General features: G+C 39.0%; 1 protein-coding gene across 1 annotated transcript in view; it reads left to right on the top strand.

Annotated features, from left to right (window-relative positions):
- The window catches only part of b3glcta (beta 3-glucosyltransferase a), a 76,035-nt gene that overhangs the window by 22,851 nt on the left and 40,585 nt on the right, over positions 1-12,599 (top strand). The window contains exon 3 of the mRNA XM_032502985.1: positions 3,761-3,800. Within this exon, the coding sequence (XP_032358876.1) occupies positions 3,761-3,800 (40 nt within the window). The remainder of the gene's footprint in view (positions 1-3,760; positions 3,801-12,599) is intronic.

Genomic DNA, 12,599 nt, shown 5'->3' with positions numbered 1-12,599 from the left:
ACAGATAACACGCCACTTGGCTTAAGAAAGTTGCCGTGTTGACTTTTAAAAGTTACATAACAGTTTAACTTTTCCCCTTCTAATTTCCAATTGAAGTCAACAGAATGCAGAAAAAGAAAGAAGAAGAAAAATCTGGCAAGAATTGCCTGCTGATGTTCAAGGCAGCAGACAGTCCAAGTCTTTAAGTCATCACACATTAAGAGCTTTAGCCTGCTACTATTGAATAACATTTTAATCTGTCAGTTCGTTTGGCACCCTGTCATGGAGGAGCAGTACAAAAGGCATTTTAATTCTTTAACTGCTGAATAGATCTAAAAGAATCCTCAAAATCAAGCTGCCAATTTGCATTTTGCCAACAAATCATTTCATTCCTCAGTTGATGTAAATATGGAGGGGGAAACATGAATAATGGTGTCCTCAGGTACGCCAGGTGCTTTCTAGACAGCCTGCTTCTGCAAACATCACACATTTTCCTCACATGCCAAGTATCAGACAATCCTGCAACCTTGAATCATGCCTGCCATCAGTGAACAGAAAGCTAATGGGACCTGACGGGTCACTGACATCAGTGGAGCGCCTGTGCCCTAGGGATTGAGAGATGTAGCAGGGGGCAGGAGCTCTGCTGTGTGTGTGTGTGTGTGTGTGTGTGTGGTGTGGGTGTGTGGGTGTGTGTGGTGTGTGGTGTGTGTGGCATTTAAATCAAAGGCAGGGCTAAAATGGTTGGCTTTGTGGGTGTCCTTTATTACATAACTATCCCATTAAGTAGGTTGTGCATCGCTCTCAAGGAGTTTACCCACGTACACCTCAGCCGAGAAGACCTTAGCCCCGTAGTTCTGAGGTTAAACTACATGAGGCACAATCTTTCTGTCAGTCTGCAACCGTGCTGAGGGGCCACTGGCCAAAAGTGCTCAAGGCATGGTGAAATTTACCCGTTTAGATAGTCAGTGTAGACTCATAGCAATTCCTTTTTAACACCTATGGGTGTCTGATTCCCGCTGCAAATGGCTGACAGCCGGCTGTCAGATGGGATTAAAGAGAGCGTTACCTGCGTGCAGAAGCATAGAAGTCCAAAAAGTGCCAGGTTCTGCGAGCTGACAATAATTCATCTCTCGATAATGGCGAAAATGATGTTCGACCTGATCTGAGTTCACTCTTCCGCAGAATATCGGATCATTTACCAGAGAACGATTTATAGCCCTGGTGTCGCTTAAACTGCAGGGATTTTTGTGTGGCCAAGGAGATCCATTTAAAAAAGAAAAGTATTTTGTTAAAGGTCCGATAAGTACATTTTTGGAACATTCATCTTGTTGTTACCAGATTTTTAACATTGTTATCATAGATTGTGCCTATAAGGAAATATTCATCTTATAGAACATCCACACTGCAGTAAAGCAACTTTGTGTTAAATATTTATCCATTAAAATTAAATACTGGTGTTTTGATGGAAATTTGTCCAGGTAGTTTACCACACAAAGTGTGTGTGTGTGTGTGTGTGTGTGTGTGTGTGTGTGTGTGTGTGTGTGTGTGTGTGTGTGTGTGTGTGTGTGTGTGTGTGTGTGTGTGGTGTGTGTGTGTGTGTGTGTGTGTGTGTGTGTGTGTGTGTGTGTGTGTGTGTGTGTGAATATATAGAATAGTGTCAATAAACCAAACCAAAAACTTTTTTTTAAAGTTATATAGTGTTGTTTGCGTTTTACTTCTATTGATTAAGCTGAATGAAGATAATCTGACATCGTTCCATGATATTTCAATCTCTATCTTCTGTAAATGATCACTTGTAAATGTAAAGGGGCCATGGTAAAAAATAAAATGTAGGAAAGCAAAAGAATAAGTATAAATACTGTCGGACAAGATTTTACAATTTATGAAGTTATCCCAGCAACAATTTATCCTCCACAGTGATTGCTACATAATCAGTAATGAGTAACAAAGAATGTGCACTTGCATGTAACTGACTGACCAAAGCCTGTGGATCATGTGGAAAAGCTGAGCCAGCTTCAACTATTGCCAGATGAGCCTGTGGCAGCTGCATTAGGAGACAGCCTGTGCCAAAAATAGTGCTCAAATTGAAATGAATGAGTCTTTTTTTGGGGGGGGGGGACTAATCACAGCCTTTATATTACAACAGCTCATTACGAAATAATATGCACACCATTACATATTGATGTCTAACAGAGTTGGGTTATCTACAGTTTGGTTAGATTTGGAGATTTCTCATCAAAGCCTCATTTAAAACCTGTCATCAAACATTAGGTCTTATCTACAGTAGGGCCATGGAAATTCATGTAGTAGACTCCCATGCACACAATACAGACGCACAGTTACACACACACACACACACACACACACACACACACACATACAGGAATGTTCACTGACCAGTTAATTAATAACACTGGAGATCTTGATTCATTAAGTTTGACGGTGAATTTTCTGTCTTTTGTGATTTTCTGTTTCCTCGCTGCCTGAGAGTTGGTTGGACAGGAGGAGAGCGAGTGTAAAAAAAAAAAAAAAAAAAAAAAAAACTTTGCACCTGCCACTTTTCTGTCACAAGTACCATATTCAACCAGACAAATTTGTTTTAGGAGTATTTCTTTTTTTTTCTTGAGGTGCCCTCTCTCTCCAGCTGAGGAAATGATTTCAGAGGAGTAGTGTGTGATATGATGAGACAGAAACCTTACGGGCATGACTAATGCTACTGAGTCCAATTAAGCTGATGTCTTGTACCCACTGAATTAAATCACCCTGATATGATCTCGCCTGCCTGTGCATATATTTGCCTTTTACTCTGATCACCTGAGAAAATAAAGAAAAGACAGAAAGCCTCATATATGCACGAATCCTCGCTGTGCATAACTTTCTGCTATTACTATACTTGTACATGTGAAAATATGCCAGTGTAATGCTTGCCCAAACGCTCAATTTGGGACTATATATAATAGGAAAGATAGAAAGTGCAGGAAACAAACCAAAAATAAATTCATTGGCAGGAAATTGATTAAATAGGTTGTTCTCTATTAAAATTGCAAGCCCTCCAAATGTGCTGATATAGTGAGTTGCATATAGACTGGTTTACACGACTGACACCAAACTGCTGTGATTCCCTGTAACCACGGCACCACACCCAGTGAAAGTGAATTTATGACTTAGTTAAGCTCTCTGAAGGCTACAGCAGCTTGCCAGTAGAGTGATTGTTAGTCTTCGGAAGTCATAAATCAAAACGGGCCTCGGTTTGTCATTATCTATAAATACTCTGCCACTCTTGCTCTAGACTTGTGGAAACAGCCATACTCGCATGTTCTCGCTTTCTCCCAAGACTGAAAGGTTTCCTCTGAAAGATGGGGGTAAAAGACGGCTCTTCAAAGTTTGCTCCTCTTTTGATTGATTTACTCATCCCTCCATGGTCTTCTGCGTGGAGGTGGAACAGTGTTGCACGCCTTAGTTGAGCCAAATTCTCAGAGCCTAAATGCTGCAGGCACAAAACCCACACAATTAGGAAGGACTAATGATGTGGGGTATCACCCATTATTACTACAAATAACCCATAGGGCTTTCCCTATTTAGTATCACTAAGTCTTAATTAGTGATTAGGAAGATGAAGTGGAGTATTTAGCTCAAACTAAGCATCTTTACACAAGCCGTTTTAAGACAATTTCTGCACCTTTGTAAAAACAAGAACGTGTATGTATGTAGGTCATTATTTGAAGATGTGTTTAAAGATATTTTTGTTTCTCTAATTATTGATGTCTTTCTCTCTTTTTAGAGCCAAGATGATATGCATGTCATCCACAACAATCAACTGGGTAAGTCTTATATTTTTCTAATTTCAGTACAAGCAAAAGTAGGGAAGTATAACAAAAATGTAAATGGCTAGCCCTTTAGATTACAGCCCATACATTAAAGTGTAAATATTCTGGAATGGAGTACTTGGTAAAGCCCGAGGGAAAAAGCAATAACACATTTGCATTAAGAAGGAGCTCTGAAATAAATGACTTGTTGCTTTTGTGATTACCCAGTACATGTTAGGTAATTATGGTGTAGACACAACGGGCTTAGCCTTTGTGTCATTTTTGGCAAAAGCAATAATAGCTAATGAAAAGGAGCACTTTATAGAAATGATATGAATAAAATAATATAAATATAAAATAATGATATATTGACTTGACTGAAAGGGGAAATATGTAGTTCACCACACTATTCTTTATACTGCATGTAGTCCAATAATAAACTGCAATACATTTCATTTCTAGGTAAATGTCTTTACTAATGTTAGCTTTGATTTACCAATATTACCCCAAAACTGCATTATTTTTTTCACATTATTTTGTCATCATTTCAAAGACATAAACAGTTTTATAGCTACCACTATAGATGCATATCCTTCTAGCTTAATGTTTTGTTCTCCAGCAACAATAATGCGCACCAAAATAACAAAAAGCTTTCAACATTTTTAAGCAAATCCAATGGTGCAGTCTACGGGATACGCAGGTATACACAGTATACCCACTAAGAAAGCTCCAGGATTTCCATAAACCCCCTTAGAAATGCCCAATGACACGCCACAACATACTTTCTATTATATTTTTGATATATTTTGAGTTGTCATCTGTGTTTCTCTTCTTCACAAAGGCTAAATAAAGGTATTTCCACCGTGAATTGGTGCATAAAAGTGTATCCGAAAGCAGGAAATGAAGCCCTTGACGATCAAAATAACCCTGGGGTAGGACACCCAGACCCCCACTGTGATATGGCCCCTCAAAGGCAGATTCTGGCCCCTAGACCAATATATTTATGCACAGTATACCCACTACAATACATTACACTACACTACTGAGCATATCCTCATTTTAAGATAAATGAATAACTAATTTGATTGCAATCTCAACAATGACTTTCCTTGTCTAATAACACAGTAAGAAAACTACGACATCCTATATTTATTAAGTGCAAGTAAAACTTTCTCTATTAAACACATTGTTGTTATCCATTTTAACAATAACCTGTACCCAGGACTAGATGTGCACAATTCAGGGAAAACTATGAATCACGATTTTTTAACTTAGAATTGATATCACGATTCTCTGCCACGATTGGGACCACTTTAAGACCAATTTGATACAGTCTGTTTAAAACTTACAGAAGAAAGTAGTAGCGTTTGTAAAAAAGAGAAAAATCTGTAATTTAAAAATTAAATCGTGAACAGGGGTGAATCGAGATTGCGATTTTAAAACGATTAATTATGCAGGCCTACTCAGAACCCAGGATGTATTTTATTGATACCCCATATATACTTATTATTTACATTTTAATTAGCAATTTGCAAACTGTAATCTAAGGTCTTATCAAGAGTATAATATACTAAACGTCTATTCATATTTGTATCCATTTATATCAATGCTATTGCTGCTGTCTTTGATAGTACCTGTGTGTTCAAAGCTGATATTTAGACTGCGGGTCATATTTTGGTCTTTGTGTTTGATATTTAAATCCGTCTGCATCAGAGGAGCTCATCTGTAATGTTGGATGACATTCAAAGGCATGACCTCTTACTGAGAATTTTTCAGTTTTAACTGTGTGCTCAAAGTATTGAAATACATTGTCATTTGGTATAATCGTGAATTGTAAATTTTAAAATGAATAAAAGGTTGGAGAGTCTGAGATTTGAATAGTAAATGCTGTTAAATGAAATAGATAAAAGGTCTTTGTTCTGATGCCAGCCTGGAAAACGTAATCTTCAGTGTTCCTCAGACATTTTCATGAATATAGTCCCTGTCTCTTTATCAATTTGACAGCGACCTGGAATTTCATAAGTTGAGCAAATAAAAAGATCTAATGCATGCATTTCATGCTACAGGGGACACATACAATCCCTATCTGTGAGTGTTTTTTGGGAGCCCTCAGACGAGTTTGGAGACAGTTTTTCTGGACCTCTGCCTATTGTTCATCAACTGGGTCACCACAGACGCAAAAGCACACAAAAGCAATTTCATAATGCCCTCATTTGGCACCTCAGCACAGAGAGGAAACACAAACAGACAGTTATCCGAAAAATGGAGCTCCACTATCTGTCACCACCATAGTAACTCCCTTTGTCACACCAGAAAGGCTATGCTCCCCTGCAGAGAGTGTTTTGTGTGGGCAGGAATTCAAAAGATGGATAAAGGAAATTCTGGCTTTCTATTGTTTTAACAATACAGTGAACTTCAAAAGTAATGACTGGCTTGCTTATTTTAAAGGAGCTGCTGACCTTTTAAAAGGTATTGGAAATAATCACTCAAACAATGTTTCTTTGGAGGGAATACAGGTTGCCAAATGCTTCTGATACATGCTTGCATCTTGTGTTGCTGCCATTGTTTATTTGCACATTTAAATACTGCTCTTCTTTTGACTGTTTTTAATATCGGTGTCATCGTACTGTCATATTGTCTTGTACAGCAGTATCATGACAAGAACGTTTTCTTCTTATCTTCAAATCTAAATGGAATGATTTCTCATTTACGTCTGAATAAATTGAAGCTTATGTACGGTATGTACACACTGCACTTTTATTGGATTACATAAAGCTCTGCCCGATGCGACCCATACAGACACTAAAGGGGTCCTTGTATCTGACGTTGAAGGCCACTGACCAAACGTCAGTATTTGATGAGTTGGGAGAAACAAACCTGCTTAGGGGAAGCCTATACGCTCTGCCTGAGGGGGGGAGCTAACATGGCTGGAGGTAGAGCTGGGCATTATGTCGATATTCTATCGATATTGTGATATGAGACTAGATATCATCTTAGATTTTGGATATCGTATATATATATATATTGCATACAGTGGGGCTCGAAAGTTTGGGCACCCCAGGTAAAAATTTGTATTAATGTGCATAAAGAAGCAAAGAAAAGATGGAAAAATCTCCAAAAGGCATCAAATGACAGATTAGACATTTCTTTAATATGTCACAAAAAGTTAGATTTTATTTCCATCATTTACACTTTCAAAATAACAGAAAATAAAAAAATGGTGTGTGCAAAAGTTTGGGCACCCTGCAGAGTTTACAGGATGCACCGCCCCCTTTGGAAAGCTGAGACCTGACAGCGTCATGGATTGTTCTCAATCATCGTCTGGAAAGACCAAGTGATGTCAATCTTAAGGTTTTAAATGCCCAGACTCATCTGACCTTGCCCCAACAATCACCAGCATGGCTTCTTCTAAGCAGTTGTCTAGAAAAACTGAAAATAGTTGATGCTCTCAAAGCAGGAGAAGGCTATAAGAAGATAGCAAAGCGTTTTCAGATACCAATATCCTCTTTCCGGAATGTTATTAAGAAATGGCAGTCATCAGGAACAGTGGAAGTTAAAGCAAGATCTGGAAGACCAAGAAAAATATCAGACAGAACAGTTCGCAGGATTGTGAGAAAAGCAAGTCCAAACCCACGTTTGACTGCACGATCCATCCAGAAAGACCTGGCAGACTCTGGAGTTGTGCTACACCATTCCTTTATAAAGAGATACTCTTACAAACATGGTCTTCATGTCATCAGAAGAAAAACTTCTTCTACGTCCTCACCACAAAAATCAGGGTTGGAAGTTTGCAAATGAACATATAGACTAGCCTGATATTATGGTCACCAGCTTTTGCAATATTACTTTAATGACATATTCAATTTTAATTTTAACGTCACTTACTACACTGCAATGTTGTTTTCTTGTACTATGGCAACTGCACTTTACTTTACAATACCTTTGTTTGACGCCACTTTACTTTCAGTCTACCTTCTGCACATTGTCTATTGTTTGCATGTTTTTCTTGTGTTTACTTGTTTTTTTTGTTTTGCTTTTATTGTAGAAAATGCTACTGTAACAAGGGAATTTCCCCGCTCTGGGATGAATAAAGTATAATCTAATTCAATCTGATGCATTGTGGAAACACGTTCGTTGGACCGATGGGGTTAAAATAGAACGTTTTGGCTGGAATGAGCAAAGGTACGTTTGGAGAAGAAAGGGCAGGATAGAATTTAATGAAAATAACCTCTGTCCAACTGTTAAGCATGGATCAATCATGCTTTGGTGTTGTATTGCAGCCAGTGGCACAGGGAACATTTCACTAGTAGAAGGAAAAATGGATTCAATAAAACTTTAGCAAATTTTGGACGCTAACTTGATGCCATCTGTGAAAAAGCTGAAGTTAAACAGAGGATGGCTTCTACAACTGGATAATTATCCTAAACACACCTCAAAATCCACGGTGGATTACATCAAGAGGCGTAAACTAAAGGTTTTGCCATGGTCTTCACAATCTCCTGACCTCAACATAATTGAAAATCTATGGATAGACCTTAAAAGAGCAGTGCGTGACAAACAGCCCAGAAATCTCAAAAAACTGGAAGACTTTTGGAAAGAAGAATGGGCGAAGATACCTCAAACAAGAACTGAAAGATTCTTGGCTGGCTACAAGAAGCGTTTCCAAGCTGTGATACTTGCCAAAGGGGGCAGTACAAGGTATTAACTCTGCAGGGTGCCCAAACATTTGCAGACGCCATTTTTTTGTTTTCTGTTATTTTGAAAGTGTAAATGATGGAAAGGAAATCTAACTTTTTGTGACATATTATACGAATGTCTAATCTGTCATTTGATGCCTTTTGGAGATTTTTCTATATTTTCTTGAGTTTATGCACATTAATACAAATTTTTACCTGGGGTGCCCAAAATTTCGAGCCACACTGTAAGTGTTGTTTTTTTCTGGTTTTAAAGGCTGCATCACAGTAAAGTTGTCAGCAGTTCTATTATTTGCCTTTATTTACACATTACTGATGATTATTTATCAAAAATCTCATTGTGTAAATATTTTGTGAAAGCACCAATAGACAATACTACAATATCGTTCTGGTATCGATATCGAGGTATTTGGTCAAAACTATTGTGATATTTGATTTTCTCCATATAATCTAGCCCTAGCTGGAGGACAGGAGATGTTTTTTTGTGCCTGTCTGATAATGTTGGGGGAAGAAAAACATGCATAACTGCATTGTTAAAATGTCTGTGCTAAAAATGTCCTCCATCAGTGCCCAGGGCACCAACTTAATGCAACATAATCTCCGACAGCACAATCAAAAGATGTCTGTTTGCCACACATTTTATTGTCTCTTCCCAGTGCACGCATAAATGTTTGCTGACAGGAGAACACTTCTTCAATTGCCCATTAAATTTAGTTCATAAATGAAGAAATATCACACCGGCATCGCTCGCTTTCTTCTTCTTCTCTAAATCAGTTTATATCAAAAGATACATCATCAACACTATAGTAATATAAAGTTATACTCTGCTGTATAGAAGGCCTTTGGCTGCCGAGCCCAATCAATTCAGTCAATTCAGAGATGAGAAAGTGGAATAGATAAAAATGTATGTTTTATATGCATTGTTACAGTAGAGGATGTCCAGTAATGCATGTAAAGAACTTTCTCATTTAATTTATAGTTTTCTGTTTAAGATCCTGTCCTGTGTTCTAATTTACTCCTGGTTTAGAGAACACATACAGTACATGTGCAGAATACTGTATGGAAGTAATTTGCATTTGGACAATTTTTTTTTTGTCTTAATTTAAAAAAACTTGATTAATCTGAGTCTGTAGCTTTTGAGGAGGAGAGGGCGGGGCAAGGTGGAGGCTGGGGGTGTGGCCTTCGCCAACTGCCACTTTGCTTGTTTGATAGCCATGATGTCTCTCTCTTTCTCATGGGCGGGCAAAGCAGAGAAAGGGGAGGTAACCATGCCCCTTATGACCTCATATAGAGCAAGATTCCAAATATGCCCATCTGAGCTTTCATTTTCTCAAAGGCAGAGTAGGATACCCAGGGCTCGGTTTACACCTATCACCATTTCTAGCCACTGGGGGACCATAGGCAGGCTGGGGGAATGCATATTAATTTTTCATGCCATGGGACCTTTAAGACAGGTGATCATGTTGGCAGAGTGTGTATGCAACGTAACGTTAGTACGACAGGGTTTGTGGCTCTCTGTGTGTAGAAAAGCACCGTCACACAATGATGATAGTGATAGTGAAGTTACAGTAGTCAGTCTTATGTTTGCTGCAAAGATGAACTAAATCACGTGATTAATGCAACGTTATCACGACGTCTTCCGGCCAGTTTTCACTGTAGAATCTGCTACCAGCCTGGCTAAAGCTAATATAGTTAGCCTAAAGAAGCAAGGTGTCTGTCCCAACTAACAATATGATTTAGACCCGCAGCTCCGGAAAAGTAACACTAATAACTTATCAGAAACAGCACTCTGTTTCTGATAACGTCATTTACACTGAAGTATTCATGTTGCTAGTGTGTGACATGCAGTCTCAGTAGTACTGGTTTGTGGAACATTCTTTATGATCTCAAAGTAACTTCATCCCTGTTAGTTGTATGTGTGAAAATGTGTTTAAATGGAAAGAAACTATGAGACCTTCAGACACCATGAAGCAGGATTTTTATCTCTGGTCAATCATGATTTGAACTCCTTACCGCCTGGCTGCGTTACATTATGGTCTAGTGGTGCTGGAGAAATTGGTATTTGGTCCCCTTCTATTCTCTCTTTTTTTTTTTGTCTACAGTTTCTTCTGGTCATGGCCAGTATCTGTTTCCTAAACTTTGCTACAAATGTAGAAAAAAATCCTCTGCTCTTTGACCTTTAGAGAGTATCACCTGAATCAGCTGTTCATTGTTGCTGTGGTAGACAAATAAATGACCTGTGAGTTTAGTTCTTTATATGTGGGAGAAAGAAACGACAAACGGCAGATTCAAAGTAAATCACCCTTTTTAAAGGTGGATATTTTTTTTTTCATAATGTATAGCGTTTGATAGTTGAGGACACAGAGCAACGCTGTACCATGAACAATGAATGGTAATGCTTGAGAGCAGGGAAGGTCTGCCAGAATTTAAATCAGATTGTCACTATAACAATAATTAGGCCCAGGAATGCAGTGCTACTGTCTCCTCAACAGTTGTATTATGCATATTCATGACGTGGCTCGGAGCCAGCTTCTTCAGACCAGGGAGATGTGCATTGTATCTTCAGGAAGTTACAGTGTTCACAAGGTGTTGATGGAACTCTTCCTGCGTACCAGCTAACATTCTCTATGTATTTACTTTTCCTTATTTTCTGTCTGTTACCCTGTTACATTTCCTAGTGCCTGGCTGCGTGCCCCCTCTATTGTTATGCTTTTCTTCATTTATTATTCTGAACACGGCTGATGACTTCATTTTCCAAAATTAAAAGAACACCACACATTCATCCTTAAATGTCACTAACAGTGTATGGGGTATGAAATCATTAATCTTTCAAAATGAAGAATCAGCCTTTTAGAAATTGGAAAAAGAAAACATATTTTCAAGTGGTGTCAAGCAACACTAAAATGGATAATGAAAGGGTTTCGAAAGTAAAACCTGGAGTCTGTTGAGCGTTAATTGCCTTAGCTTGCTGAATTATTGATGCTAAGTGAGGTTTAAGGATTGAGTTCAGCTCTCATTAGCCTTTAGCAGAGATGTCCGTGGAGTCATGCACTCTAAAGAACGAGTAATGAGTGTGATTATTACAGATTGGAGACCCCTACTTTCCAACTTTACGTGTTGCATCTGCTATATAATTCTTTTGTGTTTTTGCATTACTACTTGGAGAAAGATGCTTCCTCTGATTGCTTTCCTCTTATGCATACCTTTCTTTCCCACACAAACACACACACACACACACACACACACACACACACACACACACACACACACACACACAGGGCTTGGGCGATGTCCCCTAAATTGGCGATTGGAGGGGGAGTAGCCCATAGTAGTAGAACATTTTTTGGGCTAGCAGTTAACATAGAAACGGTCAGACATACATTTAAATGCCCTCTGTAAACAGACAGTATTACATGCTACCGCTTGTAGGGGCAGTAAATTACAACTTGACCTACTTTCACTTAAAGGCCCCATGGCATGAACATTTTTATGAGGTTTTTTAACATTAATATGCATTCCCCCAGCCTGCCTATGGTCCCCCAGTGTCTAGAAGTGGTGATAGATGTAAACCGAGCCCTGGGCATCCTGCACTGCCTTTGAGAAAATGAAAGCTCAGATGGGCCAATCTGGAATCTTGCTCCTTGTGAGTTTCAAGGTTACCTCCCTTTTCTCGGCTTTGCCCGCCCAGAGAATTTGACCCGCCCATGAGAAAGAGAGAGACCCCCCCCCCCCCCCTCCCTCCCCCCCCACTAAGGTCTATATAAAAGCATCCAAAAAGCACCTTTAACTACGGTGCCATAAAGTCTAGACTCAATCAGATCTCTGTGATCTGTGTAACAACAGTACGGTGGAATATTTGCCTTTAACAGAGCGACAGTAATAACCTAATATACCATCATTACTGAGGTTAAACTACATTCTCAGTTATATTTGCACTGAATAGCGCAATCAATAAACAGAAACTTCTTCCACTTAAGGGGTACCACACCGCAAAGTCCGACGCAAGAGTCTTTGCTAGTTCAGGACAATTACTCGTCCACTAGGTTTAGTGTGTGTCTGATAGGGTGAGGGGCGGGGCATCACAATGGTGGCTCTCCATCATGATGCCGGTCAACCATCA

Source organism: Etheostoma spectabile, chromosome 3 (assembly GCF_008692095.1).
Source record: "Etheostoma spectabile isolate EspeVRDwgs_2016 chromosome 3, UIUC_Espe_1.0, whole genome shotgun sequence".
NCBI classification, from domain to species: domain Eukaryota; kingdom Metazoa; phylum Chordata; class Actinopteri; order Perciformes; family Percidae; genus Etheostoma; species Etheostoma spectabile.
This window is presented reverse-complemented; position numbering and strand designations above follow the sequence as displayed.